The 26,936-nt window shown below is 40.2% G+C and overlaps 1 protein-coding gene across 5 annotated transcripts in view; it reads right to left on the bottom strand.

Annotated features, from left to right (window-relative positions):
* The window catches only part of CALD1 (caldesmon 1), a 256,751-nt gene that overhangs the window by 102,044 nt on the left and 127,771 nt on the right, over positions 1-26,936 (bottom strand). For 4 of the 5 annotated variants that reach the window (XM_006144999.3, XM_006144998.3, XM_006145001.3 and 1 more), the window contains exon 3: positions 13,126-13,237. In XM_006144999.3, coding sequence (XP_006145061.1) covers positions 13,126-13,196 — 71 coding nt within the window. In that variant the 5' untranslated portion in view covers positions 13,197-13,237. Of the gene's footprint in view, positions 1-13,125; positions 13,238-13,868; positions 14,021-26,936 lie in introns of those variants that run through there. The other variant, XM_006145000.3, reaches the window with a different exon arrangement.

The raw sequence follows: 26,936 nt of genomic DNA, 5'->3' as shown, positions 1-26,936 counted from the left end.
AGGCAGCCCCAACACGATCTTCATGCTGTGATCACCCCCAGTGTTGCCAGTTCCAGATTATAAGCATGCATGAACCTAGCCTGTGTAGGGAGGTCTTTGGATGCAAACCCAGAACTTTTTCCATGTGGGTTAGCCTCATAGACCATTGTGCTATTGCTGCACCACTGTCTGGCCCACTACATTACATAATAATACTATTTTTTGTACATGTTAGATTTTTTTTTTTTTGAGAGGTTTTTCGCTATAGGGCGCGTGCGCTCGCCAGACAGACAGAGACAGAGAGACAGAAAGCGAGAAATCACCCCCCAGGGGGGATGGTCACGCCGCAATCCCTTCTCCTCCATTCTCCTCTCAGGATCTTGGGCACGCACGCACACGTGCCCGGAGTGAGTTTTAAGCCACCGGGTCCGGGACGCGAACCGTGGTTGACTACGTGGGAATCCAGCGACATATCCATTACGCTAACTGCTGGTTCCCTGTACATGTTAGATTTTTTAACATATATATACAACAACAACAACAAAACATAAAAATATGGGATTGGACTGTGACCATAGCCCAGTTTAAATAACTAAAATCAGTAATTTAAAATAAAATGTTTCTGAGACCAGCAGTTGGCAATAATGGCTATGTTGCTGGACTCTCATGTAGTTGACTGCGGTTCGAGTCCCAGACCCAGTGACTAAAACTTACACCGGGCATGTGTGCATGCGTGCCCAAGATCCTGAGAGGAGAATAGAGAAGGGATTGCGGCATGGCCATCCCTCCTGGGGGGGGGGGGGGTTTTTTGCGTTTTGTTCTCGCTTTCTGTCTCTCTCTGTCTTTCTGGTGAGCTCACATGCTGTATAGCAAAAAACCTCTCTCAAAAAAAAAAAAAAGTAAAAAGTCATGCCAAGAAAACATATACCAAATAAAAGACTTTCAAAATTGGTGAATAATAGCATTCTATTTGCAAAATAACCAGTTTTTTTTCCCTTCTTGACTCATATGGCAAAGTTTGATTTCTAGTTCCTAACAATTAATTATCATTCTGCCTATCCATTTAATCTCTATTTTTATTTTGCTCATCATAAAGTAATCTGACCTAATCTTTTATTTAGAAACATTATCTATAAACAGTTTTCAAATTAAAGGGAAAAAAGCTACATACAATAATTACAGTACATACTCTCATCCCAAAAGTATGCTCTATTTTCTGAATCCATAGCCATAGCATTTTTTTACAGACAGCAAAGTTGGGGTGGCTTAATCTAGCCAGGGGCTCTCCCTAGACTTAAATTTCTTCATATGTAAAATAAAGCTTTTAAAATTCTTTAGATCAGGGATTCTTGGCCAGGAGTTTGTGGGTCCCCAGGAGGTCTGTGGATGAATAACCACCATGCCCTGAAACTAAGTGCCAAGTTTTGTGGGTGCAGATGTGCACTTTTCTTGGAGGAGGGTCCATAGCTTTCATCACAGCCTCAAAGTAGTGTGTGGTCCAAAAAATGAAAAAGTAACATTCCACTGCAGAGGATGATACACAAGGTTGGTGACAGCCATAAGCTATTATGAGTGATGATGTGACTAAGTCCCTATCCTAATGGTGATTACAGTCTTGCTGAGAAAAATCTAGTGAAAGTTCAATGGTTATGTGCCAACAGTCTTCTTGGGCTTAGGGAAGAACAGCTGATCTTCTCTGTTTCTATTTTTCTGTGAAATGGGAATAACATGCGGGATTTTTTAAGGGCAAACAAAACAATTCCTGTGTCTACACATGCAAGCAATTTACCTGAATAAACATAAAGAACAGATCAATGAGGCCCAAGAGTCTTCATTTAGTCTCTTGCCATATAACTGCTTTAAATTATTTTCTTCCCATCTTGGGAGTTATTTTGCCCTTGTAGGGATGATGAACCTTCAGCCAAGACAATAAGTTGAAACATGAAAACTCGCATTGATTGATTTGGTACAGTAGGAAGTTTTTGAAATTTGGTGCAGGCAGGCAGAACTGGGTTGCATTCCCTAGCTATATGAGGTTGGACTTATTACTCAAACTTTCAGAATGAATTCCTCAGCTGTCAAATGGGGACAAGAATGTCAGGCCAGAGTGCTGTGTTAGCAGTTAAATGAGAAGAATGCATGAAAGTGCATCACCTGGAATCTGGTTGATGTTCCCTGACAAATAATGGATGAAAAATTGGACTAATACTTTTTTCCACCTGAGAGTTATTTTTGCTAAGTTGACTGAACTTTTAAAAAGAAACTCTGAGTGACGTTTTGGAGACTACATTTAAAATAAAGAATATGTCATTAATGAATTAGAAAATTAACCACATATTTATAGTATGTGATCTTAAAATCCTCATAAAGCCATGGTATTTGTGTGGAAGGTTTGGATGTGGTCAAAAGATGTAATTCTTTCCTAACTCCAATGGAAACATCTAAACAAGCATCAAGAGCAGTATGGCTTTGCCATGAGGATGCAGAAAATTATAATGACTGAGCAGAAGAGGCATAAAATTCAAGCGCAGTCAAATTGTATTTTGCACCAAAAGCCCATGAAAACATCCATATGATTTTAATAATAATACCCAACATTCGCTGAGCATATGCTATGTACCAGTCCTTGTGGTGATTTCTCTATATGGGTCAACTAGCTTAATCTTTACATCGATTCTGTGAAGCAGGAATAATTATCCCCATTTTTATAGATAAAGGAATGGAATCAAGACATGTTCAAGTAGTTTTTCACAAGATCACCCAAGTAGTAATTGTCAGAATCAGAATTTGAATCCAGATCTGTCAGACTTAGTTACTTACATGGCTAACAACAACATCATCTGGCCTTATTCCAGATGACTGAGGATTGGTAAGTTGTAAACATCACATACGGAGACCAACAAAAAGTTTACTTCTCTTTTTAATATGCAGGAATATTGACTCATAGGTATGCCACAGTTTTTTTCTAGCTAAGAATGAAGTCATGGATCAGTGTGTGACGTCCTTAAGAATCTAGATTTTCTTTTCTTTTCTTTTTTTTCATCAAAAGATTAGACATAGTCATTGAATAGGTGCCACTTTAGAGAGGTCCTCGTGCCTTGCTGGTATGTGGTTGATCACTGAGCACTGTAGAGCAGGGTTCTCTTAGGACTGGCATAGGTCAGTGGTTAGGTCATACTTGTTGGGTCAGTGAAACTGGTCAAAGTATACTATGTTTACTAGTGAATTTTAAGAGGTAATGCATAGTGTCTATTTAGAGTGAGTATGAGTGAAAAAGAACAGGAGAAGGTAGATATGAGTGTAGGTATGTGGTTTTTTTTTTTTTTTTGGAGAGATTTTTGCTATAGGGCGTGTGCGCTCGCCAGACAGACAGAGAGAGACAGAGAGACAGAAAGCAGGAAATCACCCCCCAGGGGGGAATGGCCACACCACAATCCCTGCTCCTCCATTCTCCTCTCGGGATCTTGGGCACGCACGCACACATGCCCGGCATGAGTTTAAGCCACCGGGTCCGGGACTCGAACCGCGGTCGACTACGTGGGAGTCCAGCAACATAGCCATTACGCTAACTGCTGGTCCCTAGGTATGTGTTTTTATTGTGCAGCTGAATACAAGTAAATAAAGCTCTCTTAGGCAGAAATTATATACCTCATCTTGTTCATGCCCCTAGATTCAAGTTGAACAGAACTCAAGCAATATCAATTAGATATATAAACCATACAGAAAGATTTAAAACTCTCTTTCAGGACTATTGCTTTAAAAAAATCTTTTAATTTAAAATCTAAAATATTAGAGAACAAATCCTGACCTTTACCTGTCCCCTGGAGTGATCAATTTTCTAAGAGAACTAAAGGGGAAGTTTGCGAAAATCAGGTTAATTTAATCATTTAGACAGTTTTAAAGGAATCTTGCATTTAACTTTCTAATGGAAAATAATATTCTGATTATAAAAATGATATGAAATAATAAAAAAGTTGCCTTTTAGGAGATATTCATTTAAAAACTGCAAAAGCATGATACTAAACATTTTGAATATGTATTTTCAAGTGTATTGCATAATTGTTGATTGGTCATGTAATTAAAATATGTAACAATGTTCAGTGATACAGTTCTGAGAAAGGGACTTCATAGCCCCCATGGATTTTTTTTTAATTGCTTGTTTTTCTAGTGTAGTAAAAATATTTACTTTCAAATGTCTAATCATCAGGATATTCCAGAGGCCCATAAAAATGTATGAACGATGACAACAGCAAGGATGTTTTCATTCCCGTTGTTGATGTCTGTGGGCCTCTGAATCTGATAACATCACTCTACAATAGAGGCCTTTCTTCTGATCAGAAAGAGGAGCTCACATTGGGTGTGGAAGTATTTGCTGGTAATGTCATAAGTTCACATCTTGAAAAGTGAGAGAGCTGCTGTTACAAAAGCAAGCCCATCATGGGGCAAGGTGTGTCTATGGATGATTTCCTCACGGGTCAAAATGGCAGGGCAGATTTCTTGAAGATCCACCAAAGCTCAAGATCCTTTTGACTAAATTTAAAAGAGTAGCTCCTGAGTTGGTATGAACTCTACTGGATGAGTCGAGATGATATTTTCTCAGATTTTGTTACTCACCACACCCACTCAAAGCTCTTTGTTCAGCAGCAAAATTCTTTTTTTTTGCTATAGGATGTGTGTGCTTCCCAGAAAGACTGAGAGAGACAGAGACAGAAAGTGAGAAATCACCCCCCAGGGGGGATAGCCACGCCGCAATCCCTTCTCCTTCATTCTTCCCTTAGGATCTTGGGCACATACACACATATGCTCGGTGTGAGTTTAAGCCACTGGGTCCAGGACTCGAACCATGATTGACTACATGGGAGTCCAGCGACATTGCCATTACGCCAACTGCTGGTCCGAAATTCTTTTATTTATTTATTTATTTATTTATTTTTAAATCTTGCTTGGGGGTCTTTTATTCTCTGAGACATGCATAAAAAACCCTGCAGAGTTCAAATTTTTTTCTTGGTGTGTTGCTGGGAATTTAATTAGATAATAATAGCAAGTTTGTTGAATGTGCATTAGATGAATGTGATAATACTGTGTTAATGCTTTCATGCATTCTCTCTCTATATCCCCATAAAAACTCAGTGAGGTAGATGTTTTCCTTTTTCTCATTCCACAGAGAAAGAAACAGAAGGTATGAAAGTTTAAATAATTTGTAAGGTCACATCACAAATAAGGGACAGACCTGGGATCTGCCACTGCCACTGCTTAATGTTAAAGTCTACACTCTTTTAACTGGTGAGCTCTACTTCCTCCCACCATGACACCTCTTGATGTCTCTTCACACACATGAGACTTACCAATGTATCCTCCATTCAGACAGACCTGTTGCTGGTGCTATGAGCAGGCCCTCTTTACTGCACACAAACACAATGTCTAGCACTTTTCCATCCTTGCTGAATAGGAAGAGACCCGGATTTCTCTCTTCCTCTTTGAAATGATCTTCCCTTCCCCTGCCAGAAATACGGATTTCCTGATGATACAACAGCATGTGCATACAAATTCCAGAGTAGACAGATTAGGAGTAGGGATGGGAAGAAATAAGGAAACAAATAAACCATGTGTTGAGAAGATGCTCAGGGAATTCTCAGGGGAAGATGAAAGTACACTGAGGAATACCAACAAAAGCAGAGTAAGAGCGATTGAAATAAGACAGAAATGGAAAGGGAGACAGAACAGGTCTATTTAATTTTTATTCCCATGAGATTAGTGGAGAATAAGAAACAACAAAATTGAATGTTTTATTTAGTTGTTCAAATAAATTTTTACTTATTTGTTTTGCTTCAAAAATATAGTCTAATTTGAAATGGGAACAGACAGTGTCTTCTGCTTAGAAACAACGCATTGAAGATTTTCACTGATGACCTCTCCAAGCCATCCTGCCTACTGAAACTTTTTCTTCTTTTAATCTAGATTGCTCTAAAGTTACCCACTTACAGTATGAACTGTATAACTACTGGGACATTGTCTCTACTCTATGGTTCACTGGACAAGTATACTATACAAGTATAGATAGTACCTTGCACTTTGCAGATATTCAACATATATCTTTTTATTTTTTAAAATGATTTTATTGAACTTTATTTATTTTATTTATTTATTTTAATTTGACCAGAGAGGGGCAGGATGTGTGTGTGTGTGTGTGTGTGTGAGAGAGAGAGAGAGAGAGAGAGAGAAAGCCACCAAGTCTGGGACTTGAACCACGGTTGTCAATGTGGGTCCAGCACCCTTAACCACCACGCTACCTACAGGCCCCAACACATATCTTTTTGATGGCTGAATGAAGTACTTCCTTTCTAACAAATCTGAAGAACTCAAGAGAAGGCCAAATGAAAGACAAGGTGAATAGAATAAAAGTTAAGGGGTACGACAAGAAAGGGAAGATATTTTTGATAAGTGAGGTTTGTCGATGTGGGTCCAGCACCCTTAACCACCACGCTACCTACAGGCCCCAACACATATCTTTTTGATGGCTGAATGAAGTACTTCCTTTCTAACAAATCTGAAGAACTCAAGAGAAGGCCAAATGAAAGACAAGGTGAATAGAATAAAAGTTAAGGGGTACGACAAGAAAGGGAAGATATTTTTGATAAGTGAGGTTAGCAGTTTAGGTATCTGGAAAGCCAGATCATCTGAAATGAACCGGTTAACAACTCTTGGAGTGAGGGTGTGTGTGACAGAGTCTCAGGACTTCTGTGATGCAGTGAATAAAATGCCAGTCCCAGGTACATCAAAGTCAGAATACCACAAAGTGTGTAGTAAGCTTTCAAAAACATTTTAAAGATATTTCTATTTTTTAAAAGATTTTATTCGTAATAGAGAGCATGTACATACAAGAGAGAGAAAGACAGGCACCCTCAGTGGGGCTTTGTGAGGCCAGGACCTCCTTCCCCCAGCCCTCCAGCTCATCAGGTACTTAGGTTCATGTATACGCCCAGTGTTTCAGGTTGACCAGCCAAGGATCTGAACCTCTGGCTGGCCGTGTGGCTTCCAGCACTGTAGTTTGGCAGGCTACTGCCTGTACCACTGAGCCTGGGTCCAATTAGCTTTTAAAATGACCTTTTAAAATATCTGAGAAATCAAATGTGAAAAAAATCTGGCTTATTTTAATTTGTGGCTATGACATCTGGTGAAAGTACAAGTTTTAAATTATTTATCATTGCAAAATAGAACTGTACCTGCTACTAGAATTCAATAACAAGTAATTAAAGTAACAGAACATTTTCATTTGGAAAGCCTTTGTGAGTTAGAACAGTCAGTGGACTTTCTGTCTTTTCTGGTGCCTTCCACTGTCTGTGGAGAGCAGGATACAAAGTGTGTAAGTCATCTTTCATAAGCACGAGCCACTATCAGGGTACATATTATGTTTGAGGATATCCAAGGGTAGTTTCTGGATTATTACTTTGTGTTATATAGGCTAAAAAGCATGAAGTGCACTTTTCCTAATTCTGTCATTCTGTTGGCCTGTTCTCAGGACCCAAATAGAGCTTGGATGGCCAGTAAAAATCTTTTGAGAGCCAATGAATGAATCTGTAGCTCTGAACCTTGGAGCCATTCTAATTTTGACTAATTTACTCCATTGCCACTTAGGATCTGGGTCACGTCCTTTCTTTTAGATCCTAAATCCAGAGGATAGCTAGGTCTTCCTCAGTCTGGCCCTAGGTATACTGCGATGGGCAGTAGGATTATTATGTTTTTTTTTTTTTTTTACAAAATGGAAGATTGCCTTTTTGCAAATTTAGTCTTAAATACACTAATGTATGGTCATTGTAAAAAAAAATTAGAAAATACCAAAAGCAACAAGAAATTAAAAATTACCACGAACCTCTGAGAGAAAACCCCCATTCTTGCTAGAAATGAGGAAGCCAAGGTCTAGAGCTCAAGAAAGAGGGACTTGCCCACGGTCTCCTATGCCCTTTGTATTCAGATCAAAACTGTGATTTTAGACGGCCCTTGATTTCTGGTTCTGGCCATCTGTTTCCTGCACACGCCCTGCACTTTCCCACTAAAGTTGGCTGGATCATAAAGTCTGACCTTCACTATTCCCATAAATGATCAGATTTTACAAAATCCTGAAGGTTTTGAACATGAACTTTCTTAACAAATCCCAGAATAACAGAATTAAAAGTATTATCTTGAAATACAAAAGGCAAATTTAGTACAAAACAAGGAAGTATTTAAGTATTTTTCTCTCTTAAAAACAAGAAAGAAATAAGGAAACAAAGGGGAGAAAACAGAATATAACATCCCAAAAGAAGTAATCCAGACAAAAATGTCAGTTAAATAACATTAGAGGAAAATTGTGCAAATTTATTTCAGGTTATAACAAATACCTAACTAAGCTTTATTGAGCATATTTATTTTAAGACTGACATTAAAGAAAGACAAATTCTTATCTGGAATCAAAAGAGACCCTGTATTACCCAAGCAATTCTGCACAAGGAGAGTGGAGTAGACATTTCACTCCTTGACTCCAAAGTATATTACAAACCTGTGATAATCAAAACAGTATGGTATTGGCACAAAAACAGACATGTGGTCCAATGGAACAGAATAGAGACCCCCCCAGAAATAAACCCCAAAACATATAGTCAACTGATTTTTGACAAAAGGTACCAGTCAATCCAGTGGGAAAAGGAAGATCTCTTTATAAAATGGTGCTAGAAAAACTGGATATCCACCTGCAGAAAGAACCTGGACCCCTATCTCTCATTATTAACTAAAATAATCTCAAAGTAGATCAAAGATGTAAACCTAAGGCCTCAAACTATAAAACTACTGATGGAAAACACTGGGGAAACTCTAAGAGACATTGGGGTAGGCAAAGACTTCTTAAATAAGACCCCCAAAGCACAGGCAATGATAAGCTGAATAGGAGGTCAGGAAATCACTGTAAAAGGAATGAGAGAATGAACTTACTGTGGTTATAGCGGTACTGTAACTATAATGAATAAAGCCAGTTTCTTCATATCCAGTGTGACCTAAGAAATGGCCACACAGTTACATGGTTCATTTCTTTTTTCTAGATATTTGTTTATTTTGGAAGAATTTGTCTTTCTTTTAAAAAATGTATTTGTTTATTTATTTTAATATAGTTTATACATGCAATCACTATACATCACTTAGCTTGTAAATTTACCTAACATAAATATACCTTATATCAGTCCAGTTGAGGATATTGTACATGTTATCAACAGACAACAATCCATTTCTGTGTCCCATAAATATCTTGCCTCTCTACTTTTCTCCTTAATTTCTTTCCTCACACTCTCTTCTTTCTCTCACCCTCTTCCTACACTGTTGCCAGAATCCATAACCACTTACCATGCTTCTATATGCTCTAACCTTTCAGTTTCCACCATAGAGTGCAGAGAGTCGGTATATATTAAGTGTAGTCATACAATGTCTCTCTTTAATAGTCTAGTTTACTTCACTCAGCAATAAATCTCCCATATTTGTCCACTTTCTATCAAATACCAGGATCTTGTTGTTTTTTATGGCCGAGTAAAATTCCATAGACTATCTGCGCTCATTCCTTTTACAGTGACTTCCTGACCTCCTATTCAGCTTATTATTATGATGAGCCATTATCTCTAACTAAATAAGTAAGAAATGACATAACAACATGGCCAGAAGAGAAGGAAAAGCAGTCGCCATCCTGGGATGAAACTGCTGTAGTCAAAACAAGCTTGTTGGATGTGGTAAGCCACAGAGGATGCAATGATAATGAAGAAGCCAATGACACTGACGTAGGCTGATGCCCAGTACCCATGTCCTCATTCCTGAGTCCCTCTAGCCCCAACTCCTTCCCTGAAACTCTGGCCCAATTTGTTTCCTGATCCTGCAATACTTTGTTTTCCCAGCAAGGAAGTATGTGAAGACAGAAACAATGTCTATTTATTTATTGCCATTATTTCCCCCATCTTTGGCACAGTCACTGAAACCTGGTTAGTGCTTAGTAAATATTTTAGAGGTGAAGACACTCTGGATACTGCTCCCAAGGCGTCTATGTCCACTCAATGTCAGTGCCCGACACTCCCTGGTTCTCCCACTTCCCTGATATTTTGTTTCCTACAGTGGTTTCAATTATGTCTTTAGAACCTCTCACTTCTACATTTGCTTTTTTATACTACTACCACCACACCGTGTGCTCAAACGTTCTTTTCTAATAATAATTCATCTTTGTTTCTGAAAAAAGATTAACATTTTCTATCTCTGAGTGCCTGGAGGAAATCTCTATTTAGATAAAGCTTCTACTTGAAATTAAACACTTCTCCCATGACCTCCAAGGATGAAATCCTCCTCAGTTACCCTGCTTGGGACAAGGCAGGGACACCTTCCTCCAGATACCTAGATGTACATTCTTTGGAATTATGTGTTTCTTTAAAAAGTTTTTCTTTATGTATTTTATCCACAGGGAAAGGAAAGAGAGAGAGGGAGAGGGAGAGGGGGAGAGAGAGAGAGAGAGAATATCCTTGATAGAGTCTTTTTTTTTTTTTTTTGGAGAGGTTTTCGCTATAGGGCACGTGCGCTCGCCACACAGAGAGAGAGAGAGACATACAGACAGAAAGCGAGAAATCACCCCCTTGAGGGGATGGTCACGCCGCAATCCCTTCTCCTCCATTCTCCTCTCGGGATCTTGGGGACGCATGCACACACGCCCGGCATGAGTTTTAAGCCACCGGGTCCGGGACGTGAAGGGGAGTGCATTGAAATAGCCATTATGCTAACTGCTGGTTCCCTTTTTTTTTTTTTAAAGGGTTATTTTATTTAACTTTATTTATTCATTTATTTATTTATTTTTAAATTTGACCAGAGAGGGACAGAGTGAGAGAGAGAAAGAGGGAGAGGGAAGTGAGAAAGCAAGCCACCAGGTCCAGGACTTGAACAGCTGGCCCTACTTGGTAGAGTCAACACTCCCATCTACTTCCAGTGCCCATACTCAGAAAAATCACTAGACTGGAACTGGGAACCTTCCCACACGGATTGTCTCATCACTGGACTTAAATTGGGAACCTTCCCACGTGGATTGCCTCATAGAGAATTGTGTTTCACTGTTGGGCCACCATCCGGCCCCAAGAATTGTCTTTGAATTTCTTCCTCTCCTGAAAGTTTTGCTAATGCTTCCTCTCTATAAAGATTCCCTAGTATTGATTTTTCTTCATTTCCATAGTCACTGCCCTGATTAAGGCCCACATAATCGTGAATTCAATACTAACTCTTCCGGGGCTGGTATCCCTGTATTCTAGTCCACTGTAGATAACTTCCTCCAATATACTTTCATCTCATATAACTCCCTTGTTAAGTCTTTGTTCTTTTTCTATGAAACAGAAACACCAAAGATGTGCAAATCTAACCCCTTTCTCCTCAAGCACTCAATGGATTTCTTGGATTGTCGTTTCCACATCTGACCTTTTCTCTCATCTGCAAGGCTTCCCTTTTACTCTTCCTCATCATCGTTGTCTCTCCATGGATTACCATTTCCAAAGGTTTTTTCTGACTACAGAATTTTATTGCAGAATGATGACTACCTTTCCTTCTCTTTGCAGTAGCATTATTTCTGCTCTATTCCTATGCTACTTTTTACTGTGTGGCTAGTGATAGTGATCAATGATTATAATAGCTTCCACTTACAGAAAACCTCCTATGGCTCAGGTACTAGGCAGGCCATTAATAAAGTTCAGTAATTTTTACAACTACACAAGCTGTGTAGATATTATAGCTATTTTATAAGTAAGACCACTGTGGCTTAGAAAGGAGTCACTTGCTCAAGCCTACCCAGCTCCTAAGTAGTAGACCTAGGGTTTGAACTCTCAGAATACAGGTGCGTGGCTATGCATAGAGATATGCCATGAATAGCAGCCTATTCCTTCCACATTAATCACAGGCAGTGATTGTATCTTCTTTTGCATTCTCCATGCAAACGAGTGCAACACAAGGCCCCTAATACGCTGCGATGGGTATCAGTTTCTAGTTACCTACTGCAGGCTCTCTAAGAAATCACCTTGCCATCTTTTCATCTGTGCAATGGGGTTATTAGGAGGCAAAATTAACGTGATTTTAAGATCACTGTTAAACATTTTTCTTCCTGTGGAATGCTTAATCTGCTTTCTCCAAAGAACATCTGATTGGGACCAGCAGTTAGTGTAATGGCTATGTCGCTGGACTCCCATGTAGTCGACAGCGGTTCGCATCCCGGACCTGGCGGCTTAAATCTCACGCCGGGCGCATGTGCGTGCGTGCCCAAGATCCTGAGAGGAGCATGGAGGAGAAGGGATTGTGGCGTGGTCATCCCCCCTGGGGGGTGATTTCTCACTTTCTGTCTCTCTGTCTGTCTCTGTCTGTCTGGCGAGCGCACGCGCCCTATAGCAAAAACCTCTTAAAAAAAAAAACTAAACTAAAAATGAACATCTGATTTAAGCTGCATTAAATGCCATGTCCTTTGCTCTGAAGCCTAACATTTTAACATTTGCATGTATACCCTGTGCTCCATATGCCAATGCTTCATTTCTCTAATCTGCCATCAAAGTCACCACTGCAGAGACCTCATTCAACATGACAGTGTCCAACTAGACCTGGAAAGACCCCGGTAACATAGTTCACTGGTTATTAACCCTCATGATTATAAATGACCACACTTGGGTGCTTTTCTAATGAGAAGAAAAACTTGTCACAAGTACCATCTGAGGTTTATTTATTTATTTATCTTTTATTGCTTTTTCTTTTTTAGACTGCAGGCTCTCATTTTGTATATAGTTCTAATATTCAGTATTTGCCATTTTTCCTGCTATTTCCATATTATAAATGCTTTTTAAACCTTTACTCACACATCACCTTTGTCATTTAAAAGGACCCATGAAAGGCACCGATTACATGCAACTGTTTGACACTCCTTGAATCTTTCTTTTCTTGATGCGTATTTGTTTGCTTTCTTTTAATGCATATCTTGAATTCGTAAAAGAAACATTTTCCGTAAGTACCCACGCAGACGGCTTACAGTGCAATATGGCCACATCTGGCCCTTCTGAGGGATGGTTTTTGAGTCCCAATGCCCACATTGTGAGGAATGGGATAGGACTATTTTTCAAGTTGGATCCTTACCTTTCTGCTTCCAGCCGCATCTCCTCCCTCTTTTGCCTCCTAAGTTCTCTGCGACGCTCGAAATCATCCATGGTGTTGTTTCAGGTTTAGGGAGACCAGATTATGACTGAACCTAAAACAGAGGGAGTAGCTTCAATATCATACTGGGGTCCTCTTCCAATCCCAGCTTCTTATCCCCCCGCCCCACCCCCCCATTTTTGTTTTAGCATAAGAAAAAGACCGCAAAAGACTGATAAGATAACCAGTGATCAATTTCTGGCTTCTGAACTGAGTTAAATTCAGGCACATTCACGGAACTATTAGAGGCAAATAAATTAAAGAAACAAAAAAGGACGGCAGGAGACAGGGACGTTTTGAAGACTTGAAACATTGGTAGAATCACTTGAGAGCTACTAAATGATTTCATTCTTTGTAACTTGCTGAACCCCGGACAAAAGTTATGAAAAACTGAACAAAGAAATAACAGCAGGGTTGCGGGTGTGCGGTGTCAAGAAAAGGACTATGTAGCAACTAGGAGAAAAGTAAAAGAGGGAAATAAAATCATGTAGTATCTAGAGATCCTTTGCATATTCTAAAAGCATCCCGGCATCAGGATTTTAATAAAGACCGTAGCAATAATACCATGGATAAACAGAATGAGGCAGCATTTCAAGAAGCAGTTCGGTTGTGATCAAGCTGTTTGCAGCGCTCAAAAATCCCGGCTCTTTCTACAGATGTAATCCAACCATTTTACCCTTTCCTACCTCCTCCGTGATGGTTTTAATTCCGGAAAGATCTTCCCTTTCCAGCTCTTCAAATGAGGAGCTCACTTCCTCTGCATTTCTGTGCCATGGAGTCAAGTATTCCAGAATTCCCCTGCAGCCCCCAAACCCAAAATGACTACCAGAAAAGGGGAAGCGGGCTCTTTTTGTCCTTGCTTTGTTTACAGAGCTGTCAGTGGTTAGTTAAACTCGGCCTGGAATCTGGCATTTAAGGCCTGCTTGAAGATTGTTTCCTGTGTGGAACGGGAGGCCTCCACTTCCTCTGGAATCCTAGACTCTGCAGCACTCGGATCACAAAAATATTTTCCAGCCCTTTCTGTGCACATGAGACAAGCCATTTGCCCCGCGTAAGAAAATAAGGAGCTGTACAAAACCGAAAGCCATCACCTGATGGCATTTTTGTTTAATGGAACAAAAAAGCAAAACTTAAAACTTTAAAGCCAACTTCAGAAACCTTCTTAAATAAATGGTCAAATTCTTTTATTTTTTATTTTTTTCCCCTCTCTTAAAAAAAATCCCCACAAAAACAAAAATAAAACCTCAGCCAACCAAAACAAAACTATACAATGTTTGAATTCCCCAGCCCCCTTTCTTATCCTCTAGGGCATTATTTATACTGCTTATAAATCTTTAGAAATTCAAATTTTGTTGTTTATTTTTGGATTTTAGAATTTTAATCTGTTTTTCTATTTCATTCTCACCAACAGGATTTCCCAAGACTTTGCTAGTCTTGAAGGGAACAACCAATTTTCTTTTTCATCAGCCCTAGCCAGATTTCTCTACATTGTCCAGTCAGCTCTCTCCACTATTATTAGAATGAAAAAAAGTGGTTGGCAGCTCTCCTAGAAGGATGTCTAAGTTGGGGGGTGTCTTTCTCCGTGTGGTGGGCTCCCATCTGACTACAGTATGGGCAATGGGACCTCAACTCAACTACTTGAAGGCTAGGTGCAGACAGCAAGCAGATTCTCTTCACTTTTCTTCCAAGAGTCTTTTGTTGCATATAAGTCACCTCTCAAATGACTATAACCACAGCAAACAGAAATGGGAGAAGAGGACAGTCTGTAAGCCAACAGTTTTACTCTTCTGAATTGATCCAAGTAGCATGTAGAGCTTACTTTGTGCTCCTACCTTGTCAAAGTGGTCTCTCTGGCTGCCAGTAACTTACTATGGGCCTCGGTGGATTGTCCGGTGGAGGTGCCAATGAGCTGGGAATCAGCAGCCCCATGCTGGCCTAGATGCACATGGCCCACAGAGCCAGCCAGTGTCTTGGAATACTCAAAGGGAAGCAAAACCGACTATCATCTGTGGTCACTCGGGCTGACCATCTTCATTGGCTCTCTACCCACGCAAATTCTTCTCCAACCCATTCTCTCCTCCTACTCTTCACCTTTTATTACTTACTCAGGCACTTTTTCCCCCCTTTCCCAGCTGTGGAAAAACTACCTACCATTTGAATGCTGCTGAGTGTGCATATTGGGAAGAAAGGAGAGTGCTATGAGGGGGACTTCAAACTGCGTATGGAAAAATGGAATTGAAGCATGAGTTTATTTTTGGTGCAAAAAAATTGTATTCAAAAAATGTATGTATCTTCCATGACCTTTTGGAAGACCCCTTGTATTTTGCGCATCTCTATTGGCTGATGTTTGGGTTATGTTTTCTGGATGTGTGGTAGGTGTAGCCAAGAGAGAGGAGAGAACAAAACACATCTGTGTACCCTGTGCTGTGACTCTCGGTTGCTGTGTATGTATGTGTGTCTTATGCCAGTGAGGGAAGATGTGTGCTTGTGAAAATGGTCCTTGGTGACCTCAAACCAAGTTGAGGCTGGAGGCCTCCCTTTGTCCTCATGCCCCTTTTCTCAACTTACTGGCACTGTTCCTGTGGAAGGGGAGCCTGGTCCAGGCCTGGGTAGGACTGTCAGCAATTTCCCCCTCCTTGGGAGCAGCACCTTCCATGTCCCCAGCCAGTAATCCCTTATCTCCCCCTACCCCAGCCAGTGTGGAATTCCTTCCAGCAATCCTAGTTAGGAACAAACTCTCAACCAATGAAATGATGAAATGTCAAAGCAGGCAGGTTCTGTAAACCATGAAGCTCAGCCCTGCCATAGACAGAATAACATGAAAGAAGTATGTACCAATGTAGGTCCCAGATGGATTCTTAACATTTATGAAATTCTAAGTTTTTGTGCAGGGAAAGAGGGATTGTGCTACTGAAAACTTAGGTGTGACTCCTTCTGTAAAGTGAAAGAAAAACATCTTTACAAAGGCAGATGAATCATTATTTACTGATACATTTGTCTTTTTATTATTATTATTATTGAGAGGTTTTTGCTATAGAGCAAGTGGGCTCTCCAGAAAGACAGAGAGAGACAGAGAGACAGAAAGCAAGAAATCACCCCCCCCCAGGGGGGATGGTCACACCGCAATCCCTTCTCCTCCATTCTTCTCTCGGGATCTTGGGCATGCACGCACACATGCCTGGCATGAGTTTAAGCCATTGGGTTCAGGACTTGAGCCATGATTGACTACATGGGAGTCCAGCGACATAGCTAGTACGCCAACTGCTGGTCCCACATTTGTCTTTTCAAGATGGATCCTCAAACATCAGAATTTCTTAAAGTGGGCCATTCCTACACTTGTGTAATTAGGGAATAAGTCAGTGTTACAGCTTCAAACCACTTACCACACTCTTCCTTTCTTTTGGTAATGATTCTACAAAGTCCATGACCCTAGTGAACAGTGTGATGTGACAGGAAGTGTCCTCCTATATCTCACCACTGTTTTAGGACTTCCTGAATTTTTATCTTTCCCTTTTCCTTCTTGCTGTCTTTCCCTTTCTACTTCCTTTCTAGGGAAAATTGTTTATGGGTATGTCTTCTACGTTTGTATTTTCCCTCTTTTAAAATTAGTTGTTTCTGGGACCAGCAGTTAGCATAATGGCTATGTCGCTGGACTCCCAAGTAGTCGGCTGCTGTTCGAGTCCCAGACCAAGTGGCTTAAAACTCACGCCGGGTGCATGTGCATGCGTGCCCAAGATCCTGAGAGGAGAATGGAGGAGAAGGGATTGCGGCGTGGCCATCCGCCCGGGGGGGATTTCTCGCTTTCTGTCTCTTTGTCTCTATCTGTCTGGCAAGTGCACGCGCCCTACAGCAAAAACCTCTCCAAAAATAAAGGAAAAAAAATCCGTTTCATTTCTTATACTGTGAATTAATTTATTTCTCTAAAACTTTAAGTCTCATTTCTGAAGTGTGTCTTTCTTTTTTAAGTTTGCTCTGTGAGCTGCTCTTTGCAAAATAAGATGGTTGAACCGAATGATGTCCAACATTTTATCTTACTCCATATGATACTATGGTTCAAAACCTGGTCTCCTCTACAGCCATGATGAAGAGGCAAGCATGACATATCCCTATTTCCTCATTCCCAGTTTTAAATGTCTTGATGAGATGTTATCTTAATTTTCTGATTTAGAAATCATTGGCCTTCCTTTTAAGCTGATTATACCAAGGTGTCTTAGATAAAAAATTATTTGATTACCTCTCAAATGTATCTGACAATTTTCTACCTCTGCATTTTTATGCAGTCTATTCTGTCCTTCTGGAATGAGCTCTCTTCTTCTCTTCACTATCTATATTTGATTCAGTCATGAATTTCTGGCTTAAATTTCACCTCTCTAGACGAATCTTGCTTGAAAGTGTTATCTTCCTCTGGAACATCTATAATTCACTTAGTAATTAATAATGCATTCTCTTGCCACAGCTTATGAAGTATTCTCTTTGGTATTTAAACATTTTATTGATATTTCACTTTCCACAAGCTTTTATTTTTTAATATAGTCTTAAAACAAAGAGTCAAAAAAACAAACACAATCTTTCCCAATTGGGACATAGTAGGCACTCCAAAATTGTAAGTGATTTGAGTCACAATTTAGATTTTGTCATTTTTAGTGTGGAGAATGTAACTCAACGTGATTCATCTCTATTATATTGACTAATCAGTGTTTACAAAGTGAATCATAGACCTTGGTGCTAGACTATGTATGACTCTCATAAGTTATACAAACCCACATTTGCAGTAGTTACACAGTAAACCTGGCAGCGTTTTCCTTCTGACTTTACAAAATGAACTTTTGTCCTTTTTTAAAAAAAATCAATTTATCAAACCGCTTTGCTCTTTTCCAAATTGAATGGTTCATTTGGGACTTGAAAACCAAATAAACAAATGGATTGTAATGTACAATTTGGACTTAAGTTTAACTCAACCTTCACCATCTAGTTCCAAAAATCTGTGCTACTTAAAAAAAAAATACATGCCATCACCCACTCACATCGGTTCAGACCCACAATGGAGAAATAAGAACTAATGTGATCATTAGAAGAGGTTCGCCTTCTCAAGCAGTTTCTTTTCTCTGATAAGTGGACTCCAAATTACAAGTCCTATTAAGAGCAGGTTAACAGATTGCGACTGTTTTAACCTCTCCTTCCTTGCTCAGTCTTTTATGATTAATTTTTCTCTATTTGTATTTTTCCATTTGTAAAACAAGGACCTCACAGATTCAAAATGATCAAAGGCAGTGTCTTGGTGGCCTCTCTTTTTCTTTTATGAATTGTAGACAGTTGAAGCATTGTAGATTTGTGAAATGATGTTTTATATCTATCAACTTCAATACTTGGGAAGGCCATACATTGGAGTTTTAGTTTGCATCTTTTAAAAACATTTTTCTTTTTCCTTCTTCCCTGAACAATGAGAAAAGAGAGAGAGAGACAGAGATACAGGATTCCAACAGAGTCTTCAGGCCACAAGCCACTCCGGGTTTCAGCCAGCCCCAGATCATGGGCATATGGATGCCCACCATAATCAGGAAGGGCTCCAGAGGTGAACTTGGCATCTCCCCATGTGGATCAGTCACTCATTTGGCCTCCAGGGTGCCTCTTAAAGTATTGTTACAAATAAAATCTCCTTAATTTGGACCACTTTATACATTTAAAAAATTCTGTGTTTATTATTGTTTGATGGTCTCAAGCAGGAGGAGTAGATGCATCTCATTTAGAGAAAGAAGAATGTGACATAGAGAACTTTGACATTAGCTCCTTGATCATAGCAAACCAATGGAAAAACAGGACTGGCAGTTAGACTGATCACTAAACCAGGTTGAAAGTGGCTTAGAAGAGCGAGGGGGAAATGACAGTTTGGAACACAATTTCTTTTGTTCCATTTTCAAGAGTTGCAGTTCTTTTCCTTGAAAAACAAGGAGAAATAGACAGAAAGACATGGGCTGACAGCAAATCAGAATAGGCAGGAGGCCATTGCTGTTCTTCTGGCCCCTAGAAAAGAGTCAACTATATAGGTGTGAGCTCTAAGGCACAGGTGGAAATTCCCCATCAACCCGTGTTCATGTGAGAGAAAGGGCATAGCTTTGTTACCAAGTGTATACATGTGCTTTCTAAATGTGTGCCTGAGTAACAGAAGTGTGCACATAACAAGCAGACCCAATGTATGTGGTGAAGATGCGCTCCAATACAACCCTCCAACAATGGGCAGGACTGCTGAGACAGTGTAAACTCTTATCGCTGGGAGCCATTGGTAGAGGTGGAATGGCCATCTTTTTAGGGATATAGTGAAAAGATATTTATTAAGATACTAAGGATGTGCTGTCCAAAATAGGAGCCACCAGCCACGTGGGGAGATTTAAATTTAAACTAATTAGAATGACATAAAACTGAACACTCAGCTTTACTCATGCCATTTCAAGTGCTCAGCGGCCACTCACATTCAGCGGTCACTATGTAAGACAGGGCAGAGAGCATCTTCACCATTGCAGAAAGTTCGACTTGGACAGTCCTGTGGTAGAGTCTTCCAGCTCCTCCTAGGAAATGCTCGTACTGTGAGAAGTGATGCTGTGCACCTCAGAGACAAGAAGACGTGGGTGCAAAACATGTCTCTGTCTTCAAAGACCAGGGGAACCAGCAGTTAGCGTAATGGCTATGTCGCTGGACTCCCATGTAGTCAACTGCGGTTCGTGTCCCGGACCCGGTGGCTTAAAACTCACACCAGGCACGTGTGCGTGCGTGCCCAAGATCCCGAGAGGAGAATGGAGGAGAAGGGACTGCGGCGTGACCATCCCCCCCGGGGGGTGATTTCTTGCGTTCTGTCTCTATGTCTCTCTCTGTCTGTCTGGCGAGCGCATGCGCCCTATAGCAAAAAAACCTCTCAAAAAAAAAAAAAAAAAGGAGACCTCATAATCTCACAGCAAAGTGTAATAAAATGTGGAGTATAGTCCAATTCAGCATCTCTTGGGAAGGGACTTTTGGATTAGGCAACCTCCCTGTGACTGAGCACTTGCTGTTGAGAAAGTGAAATGCTTGGCAAATGCAAAAGAAGCTGAGACACTGCCTGAAGAAAGATCGTATTTTGCATTGAATAAGATGGTCCAAGAGTATAACAAAAGATCACATTGGTCTTACCAAATAATTGCACCATGGTATAGAGATCACCTTTTTTCCTCTTTCTTTCTTTCTTGCTTTCATTCATTCTTTCTTTTTTTTTTTAAAGGTTTTTGTCATTTGGTGTGTGTACTAGTCAGAAAAAGATAGTGAGAGGGAAAGTGAGAAATCACTGCTCCAGGGGAATGGCCATGCCTTCATTTCTTCTCCTCCCTTCTCCTCTTGGGATTTTGGGCATGCATGTACATGCATCTGTTGTAATTTTGGGGCCACCAGGTCTGGGACTTGAACCACAGTCAGTCACGTGGAAGTCCAGAGCCTTAACCTGTTGACTCCTTACCATATTTTATATAATAGTAGTTGTACTTGCACATGACCCTTTTGATTTTCTGGATCATTCATCTGTAAAAATATCAGCAACTCATTTGTCTGCTCTTTGTGTTGGTTTGTTCAACTAACACTTCTAGTTTGGTGATCAAAACCCAGATTCAGAGCCTTGGCCAAGGTGCTTATGCAAGGTGAGAGAGTTAGGACAGCAACAAGCTAACGAATCTACTTAGAGTGCTGGAAACAATTCAAAGGTATGATCTAAAGGAGCTTTGTTATAGTGATATTTTTATACGTGAAGGACATGATATTATTGATCAGAGACCGTTTATTCCCTAGCGAATTATTCAACTTCTATTCACCATATTCATCAACTGCATCTATTATATTCTGAAATCTTAAAGCAAGTCAGAGACAATCTTTTAGGTGTTTAAAATTCAAGATGAAATGCTTCAAAAGCAAAAGGGATAGTATCTACTGTGTCTTAATCATAATAGACACTTAATTTAAGCAGATAAACATAGATAAATTAAACACTAAATTGAAATGTCGCTAGACTTCCTCCTTCTTTTCACGTAGCACTTAGTGGTTTTACCTCCTTGTGAGTTTGGGGATATTTGCACTTGTAAGTAATGCAGCTGCATAGTGGGGGCCTGCTTAAGACCAGTCCAAGACTATAGGATCGCTGAACCACTTACTGACATGAATACACACACATAAACACACACACACACACACACACACACATCAATTAAGATTTTGCCATAGGTTGCATGCCCTTGCCTGAGAGAGACAGAGAGAGACAGTGAAAGGGAAAGTGAGAAATCACCCCTCAGGGGGCATGGCCATGCTGCAATCCCACCTCCTCCATCCTCCTCTCAGAACTTTCGGCACTCATGCATATATGCTTGGCATGATTTTCAAGCCACCAGGTCCAGGATTCATACCACTATCAGCCACATGAGAGTCTAGCACTTTAACCACTATGCCCACTGCTAGTCCCATCCCATATTATATCTCTATTAGAGCACTTAGTCAATAGTTTGTCTTTTAATTACTAAGCACATATCTATTTTCTCTAAAAGACTGTAACCTCGTCAGGGTGATTGGCCACTTTTGAGATCCCTCAAAGCTCTTCACTGACTGTCTTGCTCTGAGCATTAGGTCACACATGTTGAATTGAGTGGATTTCAGGGCATTGCTTATTCATTGAATTTAATTGGGAAGCAGATGGGCTTAGCTAAGATACTATCAAAAGGCCGCATCTCTGGTTGACCTGTTAGTAATTTTGGGGATTGTGGTGATTCGCTGTGGAGCTCTATTTTATATTTTGATGAATAGCTATGGCTGCTTTCCTCTACTGGAAAAGAAGTTTATCTTAGAATGACATTCTAGTTTCAGGAAGAGGGGTATTAGGCATTTGTAAATAAGGAAATAGGTTTGTTCTGGGACATTAAAAAAAAAAAAGAAGAAGAAGAAAAAGGAGAAAAAAGATATATGATTAATAATAAAAGAGAATCAAAGTTGAGCTGAAACACTTCAAATTTCCGTGGCTTTTGGAGATTCCTTGCCACTCCTCCATCATAATTAGAAAACACTGACATTCAGAGCCGATTTAAATGCTTCCATCAGTCTAAAAAGTGTCGCCTGATTTCACTCTCTAACCAGGCGCAGTAATTAGAAACACAAGGCACTATTCTGGGTGTTTGCTTGAGAACCTTCCCTTCCCAGGCCTGGTGTCACTACCCATCGGCCACAGGACTTTTATCTTTTCTCACCATCTCTCTGAGGAACCCCAGCACAGGTCACAGGAAGAGTGTGAGGTTGCCATGGGCATTCTTGGAAAAACTGGAGACCTCCCTCTGGCGCCACTTCAGACTTCAAAATACACGGATGAAACTCTTTCTGCCTACCCGCTTCCTCGCAGAGGCTCTCGAGATCATATCATGCATTTGGAAGTCAGCAGTTCAAGGATGGTGAGATAAGCATTCGAGACTAAAAAAGTCAGGAGGATCTTTGTGACAACCAGCGCAAAATGATAGCCTTGTTACTTTCCGAGAACAAGAAAGCTGATTCCAGAACTCCTCATACTTCTGCTGGAAAACTTGTACTTCGCAAAATGTAAGATTAGAAGACAATCAAAGAAGCAGCAGCCTTTCCCTTTTGACAAAATCCACAAAGAAAATGCTTGTAATCAAGGACTTCAACACTACAGTTACTTAGCTCATCCAATACCGAACATGTGGCAACCACTTGCTAAGCATCTTGAAAAAAATGATACCTTCTTGTTTTTCTACCTGACCTAAAATCTCTTTGAAGCACATTTGTATGTCCTAGTTTTTCACACTTAAACAAAAACTGTCCACATTGTGTATAAAGATGACTAAGCAATTTTGTATTAAGTAACCAAAGAGAGTCCTGCCAATTTTAGAATAATTAAGTTTCTACAGCCTAATATAAACAGTTCCAAGAGCTACATGCGGCCTACCAAAAGTATATATTACAAGTAGTCAACTCTGCGGCCAGCTGGCAGACAGATCAGCCTATTAAAGTAGAATTGTTCAGAATTTGGAGTATTATTTTTCTTTTCTGTCATTATTTTTTCTGCATCCAGCTTTGTTTCTTTGGGACTATCTTCAAATACACCAAGCAAGAAACTATTGTGGAATTGCACCTCTTGTCAACGAAGGAGTATTTCTCTTAAGATCCTGTGGAACTCACAAATCATTCTCATTTCAACTCTGTCTACACAGAGCCAAAGCAAAATGGAGCAAATGAATCTACCTCGTTCCTACTCAAGTTATTAGGTCGGCGGGAAAGTCATGATGTATTTTCCTATGCAAAAATGTGTCATGGCTTTCTCCACAACCCAGTAAAATGTTCATGTTTTGCTTAACCATCAGAAAGGCCTGTGGCATCTTCTGGAAAAGTGAATGTGGACATTAAATCCTATAACCAGAGGATACCAAATCATCTTCTTTCTGACCATATATCTGTACTGCCTTTATCAGGTAAATTGAAGGGCAGCATATTCCTGCTAATAAGGCTAAAGTTGTAGATTTAGTCCCATCAGGAATGGGTTAACTATTTGAGAGAAAAACAAGTCCTGAACTACTGCCCCATGCTGTGACAATCCTGGACAGCTCAATGGCAGATGTAGTTCAACAGCATTAAGCTGAGAAAATAAAGGTGGATACATTGACCCATCCCACCATGACCTTCAGGAGGACGTATGGTCAAATGAATGTGAGTATTTTGTCACACAAAAGACACCTCCATATTCAACTGCATTATAAACCCGGCTGGTGTCTTCATCATGCTTCAATTCAGATATAATCAGGACTGGATGAAGCACTACAATGAAATGTTCAACAAATATTTATTGAAGATCATTTGTGTGCTTTGCTTGTGAAGACAACTGCTCTGTCCTCAGAATGATTATAGTCTGATGGTGGAGAATGGCAATAAACAAATAAAATACAAATTGGGATAAGGATTAGGAAGGGGAAAAATAAATGAGCTATATGGAGAGAACTATAGGAAAGAGCTTATGGTTTCCTTTGGGTTCAAATAAGATGTAGGGGGTAATTGCTTTTTTCTAAAAGGAATGATATTAATACGCATACAGATGTACATTCATAGAGGGGTCATACATTTGTAAGAATTTGCTTCACTCATCAAATGTAAGTTGATGTTTATTACATGCCAGACCCTCACTCCTCTAGGTGCAAATAAATAAAACTCTTCCTCATTTCTCTCTTCAAAGTAAGTAGGTGATGAATAAACTAATTAGTCGAATTTGAGGGATAGTGAACTATTCTCACCTCTTCTTTCCCACGTCAGGTCCTAGACAAGTAAAAGAAAAATAATGATCCGTCAGATGTTGTCTGCCAGAATGCATGCAGATATAAGGAATCCATGTAAAGTATGGGCTGCACCCGGCTAAACTAGGAGACATGAAAGAGGGCATCATTCTAGAACCATCCAGCTCAGTGACCTCCTGACAATAAAGGCATGTTTCTCACCTCCCATAAAGCAGAAATTTGCTGACTAAATCCAAGCCGATCTACTGGGGTTTTCAAATTTTCGTTCATGATTCCACAAAATAAACGGTCCATAATGGATTTATCCCAATGGCAGAACCTCTCACAACCAGCCTTTCCACTTTGAATACCACAAACAGATCTTTTATTTGTTGACACACAGCCCCTGGACATTCATGAAACAAGATGTTCTTTTGCCGTTTTTCAAGTTAAACAGATTTAAGTCAGGGTCTCGGCTGAATTTCAAAAACAGATGTTACACAGAAAAAGGGCTGAGCTGACCTTAGCCATGGGAGGCTATTTCCCTTGAATTTGTATATTCGTTGTGAACAGGAGGAGCAACGAATGATGCCTTAAACTGGAAGCAGGAGCAGCCCAAGGTTTACTGTGGTCTCCATTCAGTGACTGCCCTATAGGTCTGGGAGGACTCTTGGTTTGGGGAATAAACATTGCTGGCCAGAGGCAGTAACTGGGACATTTAGGTGCCTTGGTTTTAGATGGGGTTATTGAGAAAGGATGATCTTCCTCCTACACACCATCATCCTGTTTCCCAGTGAACCACAGAAGCTATCCATGAAAATGGCTCCACTCTGTCCACCACATGATTCCTCTCTCCACACCACCTCCAAATGCAAACACAGGCCACAGCCAGACAAACTCCTGGGACCTGCAATGACTTAGTTCACAGCCCTTGTTCTGCTTCCACTCTCCCATAACCTGGAGTGCCTTTTATTCTTTCTGCAAATCCTGTATATTTTTCTAGAGTACAACTCAAGTCCTATCTCTATTCCAGAACCACCTTTTCTTACAACTTCTACAGCATTGCTGGCACTGTTTTTGGTGATCAATATTACCTAACTTTGCTATTCCAATTTTTTTTTTTTGAGAGATTTTTACTATAGAGTACATGCACTTGCCAGAGAGAGACAGAGAGCTAGAAATTGAGAAAGCACCCCCTAGGGGGCATGGCTATGCTACAGTCACTCCTCCATTCTCCTCTTGAGATTTTGGGCACACACACACATGCTTCCGGCATGAGTTTAAGCTGCTGGGTCCAGGACCTGAACCACGGTTGACTATATGGGAGTTCAGTGACATAACCATTACGTCATCTGCTAGTCCCTTGGCCATGCTACAGTCACTCCTCCTCCATTCTCCTCTTGAGATTTTGGGCACACACGCACATGCGTCCGGCACGAGTTTAAGCTGCTGGGTCCAGGACCTGAACCAAGGTTGACTATATGAGAGTTCAGTGACATAACCATTACGTCATCTGCTAGTCCCTATTCCAGTGTTTTATAATCTTTCTTTCTCTTGACCAAGGCTGAAGTTGCTCATTGTTAAAGTCTAGATCTCCTTTTATATTCCCAAACAGTGCTGAATATTTTGCTGTGGATTTATTAGTACACAGAAATATTTGCTGAGTTGAACTTATTGAATTGGCCTCAATCTCCAAGTGCCTAATAATGCCACAGTCATTAGTCATTAATACTATTTGTTTATAGTCCTGTTTTGCCCCTCTGAGTATATTATGAATTGTATTTGTTAGACACTTGTGGTCGGCCAGGGCTAACTGACTGATTTTGGCCAATGAATTGTGAGAAGTATCATGTCACTCTGGGAGAGACTTGCTGATGTAAGGCTCTCTAGAGATCTCTTTCCTCATAATTAGCAATATTTCTAGACAGTGGCTGTCAGGAGGAGTCCCTGAGTATGGATAACAGGGATGTGGCCTAGAGACCCCTGCTTATCCAGGGTTAGAGAGACACCATGAGAGGCAAAAAAAAATTTTTAGAAAAAGTGATTTATTTAACTTTATTTATCATCATCATTATTATTATTATTTAAATTTGCTACAGGGCATGTATGCTCACCAGAGAGACAACTATTTATCATCATCATCATTATTATTATTTAAATTTGCTACAGGGCATGTATGCTCACCAGAGAGAGAAAGAGAAAGAGACAGAGAGACAGTGAGAAAAAAAGCCACGAGGTCTGGGACTCAAACCACGGTGGGCCATATGGGAGTCCAGCACCCAAACTACCACGCCATCTGCTGGCCCCTGAATTTTTGTTTTTAAGTCATTGAGATTTTCACTGTTTCATAACACTAGCTTGTTATGACTAGTGTAATCTTGGTTAACTCCAGCTCTACATCCTGCATATTTCTGCCTCTAAGCAATTCCTCACTGACTTTCCTATTTTCTGTTTCCATTCTGTGACCTCTAGTATTGAAGGAGG

The sequence above is a fragment of the Tupaia chinensis genome, unplaced genomic scaffold (assembly GCF_000334495.1).
Source record: "Tupaia chinensis unplaced genomic scaffold, TupChi_1.0 Scaffold000140_1, whole genome shotgun sequence".
NCBI lineage: Eukaryota > Metazoa > Chordata > Mammalia > Scandentia > Tupaiidae > Tupaia > Tupaia belangeri.
The sequence above is the reverse complement of the archived record's forward strand: the minus strand, read 5'-3'. Positions and strand labels throughout refer to the sequence as shown.